This window comes from Athene noctua, chromosome 2 (assembly GCF_965140245.1).
Source record: "Athene noctua chromosome 2, bAthNoc1.hap1.1, whole genome shotgun sequence".
Lineage (NCBI taxonomy): Eukaryota > Metazoa > Chordata > Aves > Strigiformes > Strigidae > Athene > Athene noctua.
This window is the reverse complement of record NC_134038.1, coordinates 12,910,390-12,926,924: the sequence shown is the minus strand read 5'-3', so window position 1 is coordinate 12,926,924 and position 16,535 is coordinate 12,910,390. Positions and strand designations below refer to the sequence as shown.

Here is a 16,535-nt window from a genome sequence, read left to right as displayed (position 1 = left end):
TGTGTGAAAGGATTTGCACTGATACCCTTTCAGACCCTGTCATACAATGATGCTATCAACCTACCCTGGAAAACTTTTTTTTGACTAATCAAACGTGTGATTTGACTAATCAACTGCTGTAACTACAAGAAGCCTGACTTGCAATACATCTGTCATGTAGATACTCAGGACTTTTCACCAAGATGTGCTCATACATTTGGGAACTTATAATACTTTCATAGCTGACACTTCAAGCATTGAAGCTGTAACTGAAAGTTTATTTGTCAGTGGACTTCAAATTTCTATTCAGCATGAAAAAACTGTTGCTCCAGTTTTGCAGCTAGACCTGCAAACACAGTTCTACTGATATTCAGAGTTCTGCTGAATTATGAGTCTATCTGTATGTAGTCAGTCGACCAAAAAGGTGCCGATATTTCCCTTCATCTTAAATCAATAACCTATTTAACTGAATATACTGCATGTAACATCCTTTCAGCCTTGAGTGCTTCTGCATACCAATATACATTACCTGTATCTGTAGTAGGAAACCAACATTCTTTCTCTGACTTCTCCTTCAATCTTCTGGTCAATGACCAGTAGCATGACTCCATACAAATAGAGCGCTTCGCACTGTTTGGAAAAAGAAAGAATAAAGGAAGGAAAGCACATAAAGACAATTTTGTAGCAACACTTAAAGACAAACACACATTGTCAAACTAACCCAATATCAACTACGTAGTCAATACAGTATGAAAAATGGCAGGCTCTTTATTTTTGGCCTTTGTCCTCCTTAAAGTGAGTCATAGCATTTCCATGCATTTGGTAAACTTAAATCTTTGTCTAGTTTGGCACTAAACTAGTTGGTTCATTTTCTGCTATTACAAAACTGTTCAATACTTACTAGAAGCTGTTTTCCATCTTCATTAAGGAGGACTGTTTCTAATGTTTGCTGAATGTAAATTCCTTCATTGAGGTCATCTAAATATCTAGGAATCATAACAAAGAGTTGTTCATTGGCTATTTTTTTCTTAAATCGTATGTCCTCAGAACTCAAATGGTCAATTTTCTCTGAAAGTCAACAGACACATCAGAACATTTTCCTAGTACAAATAGCATGGAGTTTTTCAGACACAGAAGAAGAGATTCTCTACAGTGAAATGAGAGGCTGGAACTCCTAGCTAGAGCCAACCAGCTGGCAAAAGCATCCTGCAATATCCTGATAGTCTATGTGAAAGACACAAGAGGTTACTTTATAACTTAGAGCTAACCTCTTAATCTTCTTAAGAATGGCTAACAGCCTGAGAAGAGAATACTGAGAAGGCTTCCACTCTAAAATTTGGTAAAACTCTTCAAAGTTACCTCAAAAACATCTCCTGGAAATACCATAAATTGATCTCAATTGCAATCTGGAAGGTAGATCTAGAAACAGAGTATGTTCACCTCTATTAACAGAAGATCTCTTCCTATACTAGTAGGATATGTTAAACATTTAATCTTTTAATTAATCTTTTCATATAAGATCAATAACAAACACAAATCTTATGCTTAAGATTCTCCAAAACTTTATTAAAGTAGTTCATGACCCTTTCGTATCTCTTTTACAGATAAGAGTAGCAAACTTTAAAATATCGCAACTCCACTGAAAAATTAAGTTCAGAAAAACAATTCCAATGAAAGTTAAAGAAAGAATCCTACCTGATACTGTTTTGCAAGACCACAAAAAACTTAGTTTAATAATATGGAGTCTCCTCTTATTAAAAAAAATCTTCAAGACAATCTCCACAATAAAGAAAAACTAGCTCTAGCTTACAATTGAGGAAATGAGGTAGAGAGGTTTAATGTTTTCAAGTCATGTATTAAGTTGGCAAGCAACAGCAGGAGTAAAAGTCAGTGTTCATTCCTGCAATTCAGGTTTACAGGTGCACATGAATATGCTTCAACAGCGAGTGTATTAAATCTCTCAGGAAAAAGCTTCTCATTATTAAGACTAAACAATAATCTAGTCTTTAAGAAAATTTACATGTATTTAAGATACCGTACCTGTTTAAATCTACAATGTATTTATGTACACTCTGAAAAGCTAGATAAAATCTTGTCAAAATTTCGATGTTGTTTTCACGAAATTCTTCATCTAAATCCAGTAACTCAGGTTTGGCTTCCAGTTTGCCTTCACATGTCTCAGGCCCCTAAGAGAATAAATTAAACTTTAGAGACAATATTTGACTTTGACCTCTGTTTGACTTCTCTTCAGAAGGACACAGAACATGTACAACCACCAGTGTGTACACACCATCAGAATTAACATTTCTACCAAAACAAGGATCTGCAGTTTTCCAAGCTACTTTATGAATGAACATTGATTCCATAAAGATGAGTATTATACTTTGTTGCAATCTGCAATGATTTTAAATTTGATTTATCCTACGTAAGCAATGAAAAAGAATATTTAATGCTTTGAGTAAAGCCCCAATGCATCTGAAGTCACTGTGTGCTTTTCATAGCGCTATCTCCCTGCTGGAAATTTTTCCTTTACACATTTGATGTGATTGATTTCTCTGACAGAAATCATAACATTGAGGCTTCACAAGGATTAGTACCTTCTCATACATTTAAAATGCTTGAAAGTATTAAGACCTGATTTTTTTTTTTTTTTTCCAGACTCTGGACCTAGCTCAATGCTAGTCCCCCAAATTAATGCAGAAACTATGTCATTTACTACAGTGAGGGAAAAAGGGTTGGGATGAAGTGCCTGACTTCCTTAAAGCAATGGTACAAACTTTTCTGACCATTTACCACTGCCAACATTTCTCATAATCACCGTTTGGTCTTACCATCACCATTTAATAAAAATACTGTTAATGCTTAATTGAAAATATTATTAACATCTAATTGCATTTAATTGAAAATACTGTTAACGTCATTCCACAGGCCACTTATGACAGCACAAGATCATGGCTTAAAAAGATTTAGTCAACACAAGCTCCATAAAAATCATAGAGTTAAAAAAAAATATCAAGCTTCATTTCAGCTGACAAATTTTGTGTGATTTTAAAAATGCTCTTCTGCTTCTCTTTTCATGTAAAATACCTACATAAAACAAATTATAAAAGCAGGCCTCAAACTGCCTATGAAGTTCAAATGCAGAAAATAAACTGCCTGAATTTTCAGAATCTCAAATCTCTTCTCATTAGGTAATTCTAAGAATCATGAATACAGAAATGTAATCTGTAAATTCACTACTCTCTATAAGTTTGTCTTTTATGGATTTTGAAGTGACTGCTCTGAAAAACAAGAGCACTGTTATGCTTCCTTAGCATGGCACAAATTGTATTTCTCACCAATTATACCTACCTGCTTTTAAATTTTCAAGTAATTTGTGTAAAAAAAGACTTTTAACAAGAACTTGGGAGATAAAGGTATCCGGAAAATCATTTGTGCTCAGGCTTTTCCGTGTCCAAGGCCCACAGTTAGAGCTTGAAATTTAGAACTCTTACTAAAAAAAATAAACAACACATACATCCCCTGCTTTACTATTAGCACTTCTTACACTGTACAATTCAGATAAAGTCAGATTAGATAGTCTCTGTAGTTCCTTCTTAATCATGTTGGAGAATGACTGAGGGAAATAGGTACTGCAAGAACCTTAGTTTTGTAAGGCAAATAATGCCTTTTCATGGACACTACTCTTTGATTTGTTTATTTGGCACATGTGAGAAGTTCAGTGAATGAACAATCACTGTACTGTCAAACAGGAAAGCAGAAAGCAGTTTTCATGGCTGCAAAGAATAAGCTACAGATAAGCAAAGATGGGCATACTGCCCACAGTACTGCTCTAAAGGAAAACAACCAAACGTACAGGCTCAAAATCTGACGGGTGAAAGTATAACATAATGTTCCTGCAGGAAATAACAACACCAACCCCCCCCAGTTTTACATAATCAGTACCCATCAAAGTTTACAGGCCAGATGACTCATCAAACATTTTTAAAGGTGTAGCTGGGAATGCTCCTGAATGCACTTAAACTTGTCACTTGCTTCTTGCTCTCATACCCTCAGCGCAAGTAGCAGTTACACTTACACTCTGCCCAGGGGTCTAAGCACAGAGCCTTCCCTAGACTGTTTCTGCTCACTGAAACAAGTAAGATGAAGCTCTGTATGTTCATGAGTATGTAAAATACAAGACAGCCCAGAAGTGGAACATTAGCATGCAAGCTGATTGCTATCTCAGTTTGGTGTGTTTTTGTTAAAAACTAAGCAAGTAAGAAGTCATGATAGTCAATTCTGAAGAATGCTAGTATCTAACAAATACAGTGGTCAGGAATAGCTGAAGGACCCTCATGCAGGACAGCAATGCTTTAAGGCAAAGTTTAGTAATAAAAGGATTTACCTTAAAATAACTGAAATCAAATATGATATCCCCATACTTCTGCTGATCAGCCTTGTCCTTTAGCCTGAAAACACCAGGAATAAATTCAGAAAGTCTCAGAAGTTCTGCAATGATGGCATTTCCACAAGAGATAATCCGAAGAACTGCCTGACCACAGAGATTGTTTTCAGCTAGAAAATCAACCATTGTGGAGCTGGATGTGACAGAGCAGCAGAAGTCCTGCAGCTGGATTCTGATCGATAGTCTTTAGGTGATTTGAAGAAGAAAGTCTGATGAGAAAACCAGCTGCGCCATTAATAACCTGTAAAAACAAAACCAGAGATATTGAGTGGATCATATTCCTATTTCTGATAGTTTAATCTGTGTGGATTTTTAAGCATACTCTCAAATCTTTCAGTTTATGAAATCTAAGTTATTTATAGCTTTGTTAAATGAAAAAAATGTGCTGAATCAATCTTCAGCACATGCACTGTGTTTGACTCTGTCACCTTTGTGACCAAGCAAGAAAAGCACAGCCTTTTGTACCTGAAAAGTTGAAGAGAACTACTGAAGAATGAAACGTTCACAAATACCAAAGCAGCTGAGACCATGCAAGGAGATGGTAGCAATGAAAACAAAAACATGTTACAAGATGTGTTTATAATAACCACTTTAAAAATATAACCAAAATGATTGTAAGAGGCTTTAGCAACAAGGAAAACTTCTACAGCAAATGAAACGATACAGCTCTGTTCCTTTATTTGTTGATGAAGGGTTAGCTCCCACGCTGTGGTTGCATTTTCGTGTGACGTTTTTATTTACTGACATGTTTCCCGCCAGATACGGAGTGCAGCACTGCTATAAATAAGCTTTTATGCTTAGAAACACTTATGGGGAGTTACGAGTCGACTTCTCGCCAACAACCTTCCAAACCATTCAGGATGGCAGTGCCTCCTCTGCCCCAAAATGAGAGCCCGGCGCCCGGCCTTCCCGTGCGGCGCGGTGCGGGCCAGGAGCCGTGCGGGCCAGGAGCCGTGCGGGCCAGGAGCCGTGCGGGCCAGGAGCCGTGCGGGCCAGGAGCCGTGCGGGCCAGGAGCCGTGCGGGCCAGGAGCCGTGCGGGCCAGGAGCCGTGCGGGCCAGGAGCCGTGCGGGCCAGGAGCCGTGCGGGCCAGGAGCCGTGCGGGCCAGGAGCCGTGCTGCAGGGCCCCTCGGCAGGGCCCAGGGCAGGCGCGGGACCCCGCAGCCGCCGGGCTGGGCTCTGAACCACCGCCCGTCCCTCCCCGCCAGCGCCGGTCCCACCGGATCCGCCCGCTCGCGCCTCCCCCACGGCTCGAACCCCGTCCCAAGGCAACCGCCTCGGAGCGGCGGCGGCTCCCCCTGACCCCGCTCCCGCCGCCTCCCCTCACCCAGCAGCCTCCCCGCCGGTGCCCCCCCGCTCGGCGGCGCTCACCCTTCCCCGCCGCTGGCGCGGTGAGCGGCGGCAGCGAGGAAGGCGCTCGGCTCCGTCCGCGGCTGCGGGCAGTGACGGCGGCGGCCGCCTGAGGGGAGCTGCGGCGGCGGCTGGCGGGCAGGGAGGGAGGCGGCGGCGGCGGCCCTGCGCGGCCGAGCCCTCCCATCACGTGACGGCGCCGTCCTGTGGAGAGGCGCCGGCTGATGAGGCGGTTCCGCCGCCCGCCCGGACGCCCGCCCCGGGCCCAGCTCGCCCGCCCCGGGCCCAGCTCGCTCGCTCGCCCGCCCGCCCGCTCCTGCCGCCGGGAGGGCCGGCCTGCGGGGCACCTCCGGGCCAGGAGCCGCCTCGGCGTCTGGGAGCAGGTGAGCAGCAGCCGCTGGTGAGGGCGGCTGCCTTCGCCGCCCCCTTCCCCTGTGGCGGGGTGAGGGCAGCGCCGGCCCGGCCGAGGGAGCGGGAGAGGCGGGCGGGGAGGGGATGAGGGGCCGTTGCCCTCCGAGCGTGAGGGAGGCGGGGCGGGGGGGCCCGGGCCAGCTGCCCCGGCCGGGCACGGACGGGGGAGGGCGGCGGAGGGCTGGGAGAGCGGAGCTGCCTGCCCGGTGGGCTCTGCCCCCGGCCTCTGTGGCAGGATGGTCACGGAGCCTGTCTGGGGGTAGACGCCAATCCTGGTAGTCAGTGAGCACTTGTCACCCACAGAACTTGTGTTACAGAACTTTTTTTTCTTATTATCTCTGCTTCATAGTTTGGGATGTTGGAGCATAGAGCAGTTAGGTCATTTGCTCAAATCTTTAACAGAAGTAATTTGAGTTTGCTGCTTTGTAATACTTTCTGGACCATTTTATCACTTATTGTTGAAAGGGGAAAAAAAACCTGCCTCGGTAGTCTCACTCGGTCTCCTTTCCACCTCTGATTTTGCTGGTTGTGTTTTCCCAAAGTGAGGGGGTTGGTTGTGGCAGCTGCAGACTTTAAGTGCTTCATTGAAGACCTTCCTGGCAAAAGAGTGCTTTGAAAACACTGCTGTGAAACCGATTCCAGTGAAGAATGTGGCATCTCCTCTGAAGGCAGAATGGACAGCTGCAGGCTAGCGTTGAAGAATTCACTTAAAAAATTCGGGTGAAATCTTTGCCTGAGATCATACACAGTTTCTGAGAAGAATAATCTTCTATTTAAAAACAGGAAAATTTGTCCAAAAATACTTAAATTACTTTTCGAAAGACAAGTTGAGATGAAACTACCAATGCAGTGGTGTAAGTTAATACTGTAAACAGTAACTTCTGTTCCTGTGTAGTTTGCTCAGTGCTTCCATAAATGTCAAGAGAATGAAGAAGCTGTTTTAACTTCTTACTGTTGTTTTTTTTCAGATTCCTGCCTTTCACAGAGTGTATCTGTGAAATTTCCAAAAGAACAGCAGGCTTTCTCAGTGAGTGAGATTTACTAAGTTCAAGAAGGGAATTAGGTTCTCACTGTTAACTTTGATACACTGAACAGGCCCAGAAAGATAAAGCTGCTAACATGATTTTATGTGACTATTTAATAACGTATGTTTGGATCACAGGAGTTCTATACTGACAGTTGCTAAGAGGCAAAAGGGTGCTTTAAAAAAAATAGTTAAATAATGTAACAGCTGAAAGCATTTGTTATTAAACCCTTAAGAGCATCCTTTTCCTTTACTTTCAAGGAGTTCTGTAAGGAACTTCTTTCTTGTCTTATGTTGCTGGTTTGACAGCCTCTAACGATAGTAATCACTGTCTTTTGGCAGGGAGAGCATAAGCTGACATAACTGCAGCTGTTGCTTGCCTTCTCTGTGGCAAGGTGCACCTTTAGAAGGGGATGGAGAGGAAGGCAGTTTGTACATAACTTGGAAGTTCAAGTTGTGGTGAACTTGAACTGTTGTTAAAATGTTGGAAGCATGTGACCTAAAATTGGTGTCTTAAAATATAGTCTTGAGTGGACAAGCATGTTTTTTAAATGGAAAAAAACCAGAAACAGATATGAAAGAAAACATTAGGAGAGGAGTTTGACAGCAAGTATTCAGGTCTCACAGTCTGCATGACGTTCATGAGGAATGCGATTCAGGTTAGGGTGAGCACAAGATGTAGTAGAGGGAGATACAGCCTTAGGTATGCAAAGCTTGGGCAAGGCTTTGTGTGTCCTATTTAGATATTTTTCCATACTATTTTTGGATTATAGCCTGTCAAAGGCTTTTGTTGATAGAACTACTTGTCCCCTTGTTATTTCGTGTACAATTCAGATAAAACTTCTGATATACCCCAAATTTGGTTGTGGATTTGGGGAGGTAAGAGAATGGAATCCAGAACCAAATTCAGTATCATCTCAGTATAGGCTTTGCACTTATTGATGATAATTTAAATGGACTAAGGCTGTTATTTCTGTTTATCCAAGACTTTAGTGTTGAGTTTCTTTGTGAACAATTGCGTATCTAAAGCTGAGCAGAATTTTTCATACCTCCTGCAACTTAAAGTATAAAATTCTACACATCAGGTTCATGCTGTCTGAGCAAATTATGGCAAAACATGGAGAAGGAAGAGCAGAAGTTGGAATTTTTGAGAAGAAACCAACTGATGTGAACAGTGTGGATAGGCACAGCATAAGCAAACCCACTTGAAGGTTGTATTGATGACAGAGGAGAAGCAGTTAATGCCCGCAAGGCTGTAGGTTGTGTGTCTGTATTGGAAAGGAAAATGGCAATAAAGGAGATTAACGTGATTTCTGTGCGACACTATTCTGTGCTAATGGAATATCGGTCCTAAAAGTTTGTAGCATCTTTGGGGGAAGTAGGTATCATTTGTAAGCTGGGTTTTTATTTAAAGATGGTGCTAGAGGTTTTGCTGTTAAGTACATTCTTAGAAGAGTGGTCCTTTGTTAGATTATTTTTGCCAAGGACCCACAGTTGAAACAGGCTTGTAGTTCGTGAGTCTGAATTGGATGTGAGAAGTCGTTTTTCTTTCTATCCTAATTGATAATATGCCTAGAAAACTCAGACAAGTTTTTGGCATGTGGGCTTCTTTGGATCTGAAATAGAGCAGTAATTTTCAAGTAAACATAATCATTGAGTTTGAACCTTATTGTGGTTTAGCAATAGGAATGAGCAGTTGAAAACTGAGAGTTGCTTTCTGTGGTGTAGCTTTGCTTAATATTGAATAGGAGGTGAATTGAAAACCTCTGGTGAATTACAGTTCCACTGAAATGACTGACATCTTGGGAGCTAAGATTTCATCCCTGCTCTCTGACGTTTCAGTGGCTCTGTTGACACTGCTTTATGGTTAGCTGTCTGTACTTCTGTTTTCTCTTCCAAATTCTTTGGGTGTAAACTGCATTCAAAATGTTGTATCTGTTATTTCTAGAGTAACGATTTCAAGATGCCAGGCGGTGCAAGAATCTCATTCAACTGTGTGACTTCGTCTCTTTCATCTTTGAAAAACTGCCAGTCTTACATAAACACTGGAATGGATATTGCTACTCATGTTGCTCTTGACCTTGTGGAAAGTTCCAGTAAGTATATTCTCTCTTGTATTGCATCCTGAATCTGACAGATGAGTCCTAGGTCTACAAATTTTGACTTCAATATCTATCTTCATTATAGGAACTGGCTAGACCAGGGTGTATTCATCCAATCACTTCATTGTCTTAAATGATAAATTAAGTGAAAATGTAAATACCAGGCAAGCATTGTCCCATCTTTTGTAACACCCAAGATTAATTGTGTTCAAGTGGTTGCTACCCTACAGCTTTGTAAAAACTTTAACAGTGCTGAGATGAGATGGAGAAGGCCTCTTAAGTGGGTGAATAAAATGACTTCACTCTAATACTGCTTCTTTGTGTGTTTTATTTGATGTTTAGGGCAAGATAAAATAATGCTAATGATGTTGAGTACAAAGCTTCAGACGTCTGTTAGGACATGCAGTTTTTTTAAACATGCTCTCTCTGTGCTGAAAAGGACCCTTTTAGGGTCCTTCAACTGGGACATTTGCAAAGTGGGCTGGTACCTTAAATCTGTAATTGCTTCTATCAGTCTTGTCATTGCTATTTCACAATAACAGGTGCACAGTAAAGCTACATTTCAAAGGCATCCCATTCCTCTGTCTTAGATCTATGGTAATGTTTTCACCAGGTAAAAATAAAAACTGTAAAGCTCCAACACTCTAATAGTTTTAATTATGAGTGGAGAGTGGAGTACGAGAATCCTCTGAAACAAAAGTCTTGCTGTTCATTATAAATCTTGCACTCAGCTAAGCCAAGGTTTATGTACAATCAAGATAATGCTTTTCTCTTTGACTAGTGTGATAGTTCTCTCTCCTTTGACCTTTTTATCCATACTGCCCTCAGAGACAATTGACATGTCATTTCTAGCCGGGTAGAGGAAATGGAAAATTGTCTGAACAGTCAACTGGGGATTCCCTTCGAGGTAGAACTGGCATAACCGGTTCTGTTTCCTCTTTACTTTTGTAGTCACCATCTGTCCTACTTTGACATAAGCAATACATGGAAATACACTGAATGTAGTGAATGCTTTTAGTCCCAAGACCACAGAATGATCCACAGAAATTAGTTACTTGTACAGAAGTTAAAAACTTTGATTAATTTCACCTTTCAGTAGAAGCCCTTGTTGCATTCCCATTTGGAGGCATGAAAAGCAAATTAAGATCTACTGCGACAGGTCTGCAGCTGGAAGTCTGTGCATTATACTCCTGGGAAATGTCATTATGTTCCTCACATACCTGCTTCTGACACATTAATCTTTAATTACAACCTTGAAATTATTTTGTCCATTTCATTCAGTAACCAAAAGGACCATAATTAGCATTCTATCCTGAGAGGAGGAGATTACTCTTGATGAAATACCTATGGTCATTGTTACAGTTAAGTTGTATCATGTGACTGGAAAACAGCTCCTAGACCATAACATTTGCTTTATTTTACCAGGGGCAACTTTCCTGTAGAATCGTAGTTATAGAATTACCAAGCATGACCTTTTAACATACTCCATCTCATTGCTCTACAGAAAAGGTATTCTGGACTTGTCGTTTATACCTCTTTGCTCTGGTGTTATGGCATTAGCTTTTTACTTAACAATAGTTGTCTTCTTCACTCCTACACTTTTCGTTGCAGATGTATGTACGTGTGTACATGGAGCAAACAAATGAGTGAAGCTCCTCACTTTTATAAGGTTTGGTTTTCACTCCCCTGACTACTCCACTTAGACTTCAAGTTCTTATGTTCTCTACACAATGCCATCAAGAAAGGTACAGGGTTTCTGTTGCGTGACACACTTCTGGTAAACAAATACTTTCATTGCTTTAGCATTAGTATCATCTGATCTGCCACACTTGACTGTTCAGCTCTTACCTCTAACTCTTACGTGGTGATTTTTATTTCTAGAATTGTTAGTCATCTATGCTACTTTGCCTTCATGTTCTGAGGCAAAATATTAATTTAATTTTGAGCCAGCATTAGACAATGTGTTTCTGCAATTTTGTTCCTGTCCCATTTGCAATTTGTTTCAATATCCCTTACAAAATTTTAACTGTCCAGCTTCTGACAGGTTTCAGTGCCAGGCTTTGTAGAAGCAAAAAATTATCTTCTAAAAGCACTATTTCTGTGAAGGTGTTTTGTTCCTTTGGACTTTCATATTGGACAATGCTGATTTTTGGGAATAGTAACAAAAAATTTTCATAGCAAGTACATGAGAGAAGTTTACATCTGAAGATAAATAACTGAAAAGGCAGGCAAAGTTAGTGCAGTAAGTGATGTCTGTTTCCTCTCTTAATTGTTAATTTTCTCCAAGCCCAATCCTGAAAACATTTACTGGTAAGCATATTTATTAAATAGTACACAGTAGTGTTTGCTGGACTGGCTACTGTTTAATGCAGCATCATGGAGGGACTTCCTATAAACATATGTGATGCTAAAATAGATCAAAGGATCTAACTGGATCACTTTTCCCTACATTCTTAGGTATGGTAGTGGGTTTGCTCTGGTGCTGTATTTGAGATGCTTTCTAGGCAGCAAACACCATAGTTCTTTTGGGTTTTTTTTTTGTTTTTTTTTTACAATTAAAACAGTGATTTGTGAAAGAGCCTATGTGTCATTTTACTAACTTCAGAACTGTAGTAAAATGGAAATATAAATTAACAAATTTTAAGTTTTCTTTGATATGTGTAAAGGGATTTTATAGTATGCCGATTGTGTGGGTGTTTCCCTGTTCAGTAAAAGTCACTTCCTGCATATTAGCACTGCAGGGCTAGAAAAGGCTCTTTGCTTTCTGATGTGTTTAGTGGAGAACGATATGAAGAATGCTTCTAAAGGATGTAAAAAGAAAAACAGTTTGGTGTTTCAGCAGTTTTGTATGCGTGTTAAGTTACAAAGCAGCCACACGATTGTTCAGGTGGAGTGAAAATCAAAGCTCACTAGGGGGCAGAAGAAGATAGGAAGTGAGCAGTATTGTCATTTAAGTTGCAAGAAAGTGGCCTCTTTACCTGTGTGTTGGTCTGGCTGCATAGCCTGAAGTCCTCTCCAGTTAAACCATCCAGAGAACAAAGAACTCTTATACTGGTTATGGAAGCTATAAAATCCTCCCAGAATGATTTTAAATTTAAGCTTTGTAAACAGATGGTGGTAGTGTTACATAGAATAAAGAGGGAATAAAACTGTTTGATCGTGAAACCAGAGGGCTGCTGATAGGAAGAGCTGCCAGACTTGTGGGCAGGAATTGGCTCAGGATATTTCATGATTTATAGTAACCTATAATAGCCTTTCTTCAGACATCTCAGATGCTTTGCAAATACTGGCTAAGCCTCTCAACTCTCTGGGAGGTAAATAATGGTTACAGGGATTACTTACTTCACTGCCACTGAAATGAAAATTTTGGGTGAATAATAGTTGCTATATAGAAACATTGTAACTGTATCATAATCCAAAAGAGAAACATAAAATGTCCTCCAACTGACTGAAACAACTGAGAAAACTTTATTAAAGAAGATAGATAGAGGTTTATGAGTTTGACATCAGGGACATCAGATTAAATTGTTTACTCATGAATAAATATCACAATAGATCTTTCACGCCTTTATTTGACATAATGTTTGAAAGTTTCAGAACTCAATCAAACACTGGGTTTTCATTTCAACAGTAATTTCATATGGAGAATGCCTCCTGTTGAACTGAGACTATCCTTTCTGCAACATAATTCCTTTTAGGAAGCTGCTGTCTACCTGCTGACTCACTTCAGTCCTGCTTAAATTGAATTTATCTATTTCTGGGGGCAACATGGCTGCAAACCAGTGCATATACTGATGCTACTATTCATTACTGTGCTGCTGTAGTTAAATTTATTCTAAGAGCTCTATGTACATCTATTCATTATATTCTGAAAAATGAACACTTGCTATTCATAGTTAACTTACATGAGGTCATTACTTTCAGGCAATAACAATAGAGCCTTTTAGTTGGATACAGTTCTCAGGTTTGGGGTTCTTTGCTCTTCTTTTTTCTTCTACATGTTAATTGTTCTCAGAACTTCTTATTAACTTGATATTTTCCCCTGTAGCTTTTGACTTTCTGTTCTGGAAAGATAAAGTAATCTCACTGGACACAGCTATTCTGAGGAACATAAATGACTATTAAAGAAATTGATGGGAAAGGAAGGGTTCAATTAAATAATTAAACATTGTGGTTCTGCCATAAGTAGTGGTCACAAAAATCTAGAAAAGTGAGGGAATCAGTTTCACAAATATAAATTGCAATTCAGGTTACTTTGAAGATCTAAAGATTCATAGCCTCTTGTCACGTGGTCCCACATTCTGAAATGTAGGACAGAATGTACTAATTAATCTAATTCTCCATGACCTTGAATGAGTTCATTTTAGTACTTTCTGCAAAATAATAATGCTAATAAAAACAATGCTTTGGTGTTTCATTTGAATAGTAGAAAGATTTAATACCCAGTATTTTTAGGCAGATTCATATTCATCTCTACTTACACATAGAGTTCTCTTGATATCTGTTTGCAGTCCACAATAGCAAATTTAAAATTATTCCTGTCCATTTAAGCTTTATTTAATGCTGTGCAATGTTTTGGGAATCCTAGTGAGAGATAGTATGGAAGCATGGATTTTTAAAATTGGAGTTAGAATAACAGACCTTGCATGCATAAATCAAAAGGAAAATATTTCACAGTAGAATTAAAAGTCTGAAATGCTTGTGAGGCTTCTAAATGATACACTCAGAACCTGTTCCCAGCTTTGTACTACCTACCCTTTCTTTTTTTGCCTTCTAGCATCTTGATTGCTGCTGCTGCACTCGAGATAAATCTCAAGTTATCTCTAACCACAGTGATTCTCAAGTCTCTTTCCTCTAAGGAATCCACTGTTCACAGTATGCCATAAGGATGAGATACTTAAGACTACTGTAAGGTTCATTGCCAAAATTGCACTTAAGTCTTAATTTCATCAGTGATGCTATTGCTTAGTCCACTAATACATTACATTTTCTGTTCTAGTCCTGTATAGATTTATAACAAAAGATTACTGGTGTTAAATATTCAGGTCAGGCATTGTTTATTTATGAACATGCGTGATCTCTAGCAAAATAAGGCAGAGTTTCTGTTAACTGCTGTTAATTTAGGTGAAGAATAATTTTAATGCATCTGATCCTGAAAACCTTTTATTTTTCATGTACCTCTGTTGATGTCCATGAAGTTAAACTGTCGATTAAGATTGCCCTGTCCATTGAGAATCTGCAGACTCAGGGATTAAGGATCTGTACCTAGAGGTGAAAACTAATTTTACTGAACTGAATGTCAAAGGGAAACAGACGGTTTAAAAGCTCCTTTTATTTAATGAGTTAAAAAGCTAAGTTTTATGTCCATCTCAGTCTTTCTGCTGATTAGATACTTTTCTATTTCATATTTTTCTCTTTTTTCAAGAATATCATTGTGGTATAGAAACATTGTAAAATGTTGCTATATGAAAAAAACGTGTGTGCAGAAAAACAGACTGCGTAATTGGTTTCAGTATGTCCTCCCTGTGCTCAAAACACTGTCAGATGTTCTGTGGCCCAACCTAGCAAAATACTGAAGGAAAGGATACATTGAAATTCTTGAGTAGTCCACCAGCTTTCAGTGGTCTGTATATTTCAAAGCTTAAGCACATACTTTCATCCTTTGCTGGATTGGAGTCCTAATATGTGAATTTGGTGACACTGTTCAAAATCTGTTATAATGCAAGTAAAATCACCTAAGTTCTACTATAACTTGCATCTTCCTAACTTTAGCCTCATTTTGTTTTTGAGCTTTAGTAGTGTGACTGAAAAAAGAATCCACTAAGTCAGTACTTGTTTGGTAATGTCTCTCAATTGTAATGCTCCTAGTATTGGACTTCAAACCCTGTATTGACATCTTTGCACACTGAGGAACAGCTGTTTGCACTGCTAATTTAACTTCTCTTAGTTGCTGAACTGTCTTTACTTAAACTACTTAAAAGTAGCTCTGTAGAGTTAGAAAGCACTGCTGGACAACCATGTGAAATACTTGAAGGATAAGTCTTATTCCCTGCTTTTGGAAGTGTAACCTGCTATGTGTGTGGAATGATGTGCTGGTAATGATACGAACATGCTAGCCCAGTATAGGTCTGCCAGATCCAAGACAGGCATCCATTCCCAGCTTTGCTCAAAGTTATTGGATGTGAATTCTGTTAACTTGCTGAGGATAGCAGTTTTATCTGACTCCACAAGAGAAAGCAGAAGAGCTTTCTTAAGAATATGGGACTGTGAAGTATGAAGAGCTGTAAATATTGGAATGAAAAAGACTAACTCATGGTCATCTCCAGACTTCCAGCCCAGCAGCTTGCTCTTTAGAGGGGCTGTTGCTTTTGTCTGGGCTGGAGCCAAAGCTCTGTGGGACTGGGAGGGATGTCCAGTACAAATGGGAAGTAATTGGGAGGGCTGCAATGCATTCTAGCTACTGACAAGATGATAGGAATTTCTTTGTGTACAACTTCTGAAAAGCATTTTAAAGCATTAACAGATAGGGTTTTGTCTAATTAGCTGAACAGGTTTTCTAGTAGAAAGCAAGATGCTTCCTTGATGTCTGGGACTGACTTTCTTCCAAACACGCATCACATTCCCACTGTGAAGTGTAGAGTCCTTGGAGTGTGGAATAGCTGAGTGGGAAGCAGTTATAGCACCTGAACTCTAATCTTATTTGGGGGAAAAAATTAGCTGCTTTTCTTTTTCTTAAAAAAATTGTCCGAAAATGTCATGGTCACCTGCTACCCTTGGCTGCTTGCCATCTGTATTACATGGCAGTCATCTTCCCATAGCAGTATCAGGGAACTCCTCCTCTCCTTCTCCACACTTCGAAGGATTTTTCTGCCCACCAGTATGTACAGGGCAGGCCCATGGGTCTTACACAGTGTGAGTGATACGATTCTTTGGCATGTGCCCCAGATTAAGTTAGCCCTTTACAGCTCTGGCTTTTCCTGCTTGTCTGCTCATTTCCTATTGCATAACCTGCTCTCTGCCAGCAGAGCTTAACTCAATTCCGGATGCTTATCCCATTTGTCTGTTCCCCTTGCCCCAGAGCTGTCTGTGCTTTTCTTCATGTGTGCTGCACTGCATCTCACATGTACAGTGTCCTCCCTTACTGACTGCTTTGTCGGCTCCAGATTGCTTGGGATCCACTTGTGTCATGATGCCTGTTAAACACGGGCTAAACAGCAGTTGGT

General features: G+C 40.1%; 2 protein-coding genes across 3 annotated transcripts in view; one reads left to right on the top strand and one right to left on the bottom strand.

Annotated features, from left to right (window-relative positions):
• WASHC5 (WASH complex subunit 5) overlaps positions 1-5,925 on the bottom strand; it is a 28,440-nt gene extending 22,515 nt beyond the window's left edge. The window contains exons 1-5 of the mRNA XM_074898439.1: positions 5,797-5,925; positions 4,367-4,667; positions 2,020-2,165; positions 881-965; positions 509-609 (exon numbers count right to left, since the gene is read on the bottom strand). Coding sequence (XP_074754540.1) covers positions 509-609; positions 881-965; positions 2,020-2,165; positions 4,367-4,552 — 518 coding nt within the window. The 5' untranslated portion in view covers positions 4,553-4,667; positions 5,797-5,925. The remainder of the gene's footprint in view (positions 1-508; positions 610-880; positions 966-2,019; positions 2,166-4,366; positions 4,668-5,796) is intronic.
• Positions 5,926-6,001: 76 nt separating this feature from the next.
• The window catches only part of NSMCE2 (NSE2 SUMO ligase component of SMC5/6 complex), a 130,652-nt gene continuing 120,118 nt past the window's right edge, over positions 6,002-16,535 (top strand). Inside the window, exons 1-3 of one of the 2 annotated variants that reach the window (XM_074898441.1) lie at positions 6,109-6,158; positions 7,155-7,213; positions 9,159-9,306. In XM_074898441.1, coding sequence (XP_074754542.1) covers positions 9,174-9,306 — 133 coding nt within the window. In that variant the 5' untranslated portion in view covers positions 6,109-6,158; positions 7,155-7,213; positions 9,159-9,173. Of the gene's footprint in view, positions 6,159-7,154; positions 7,214-9,158; positions 9,307-16,535 lie in introns of both variants that reach the window. The other variant, XM_074898440.1, reaches the window with a different exon arrangement.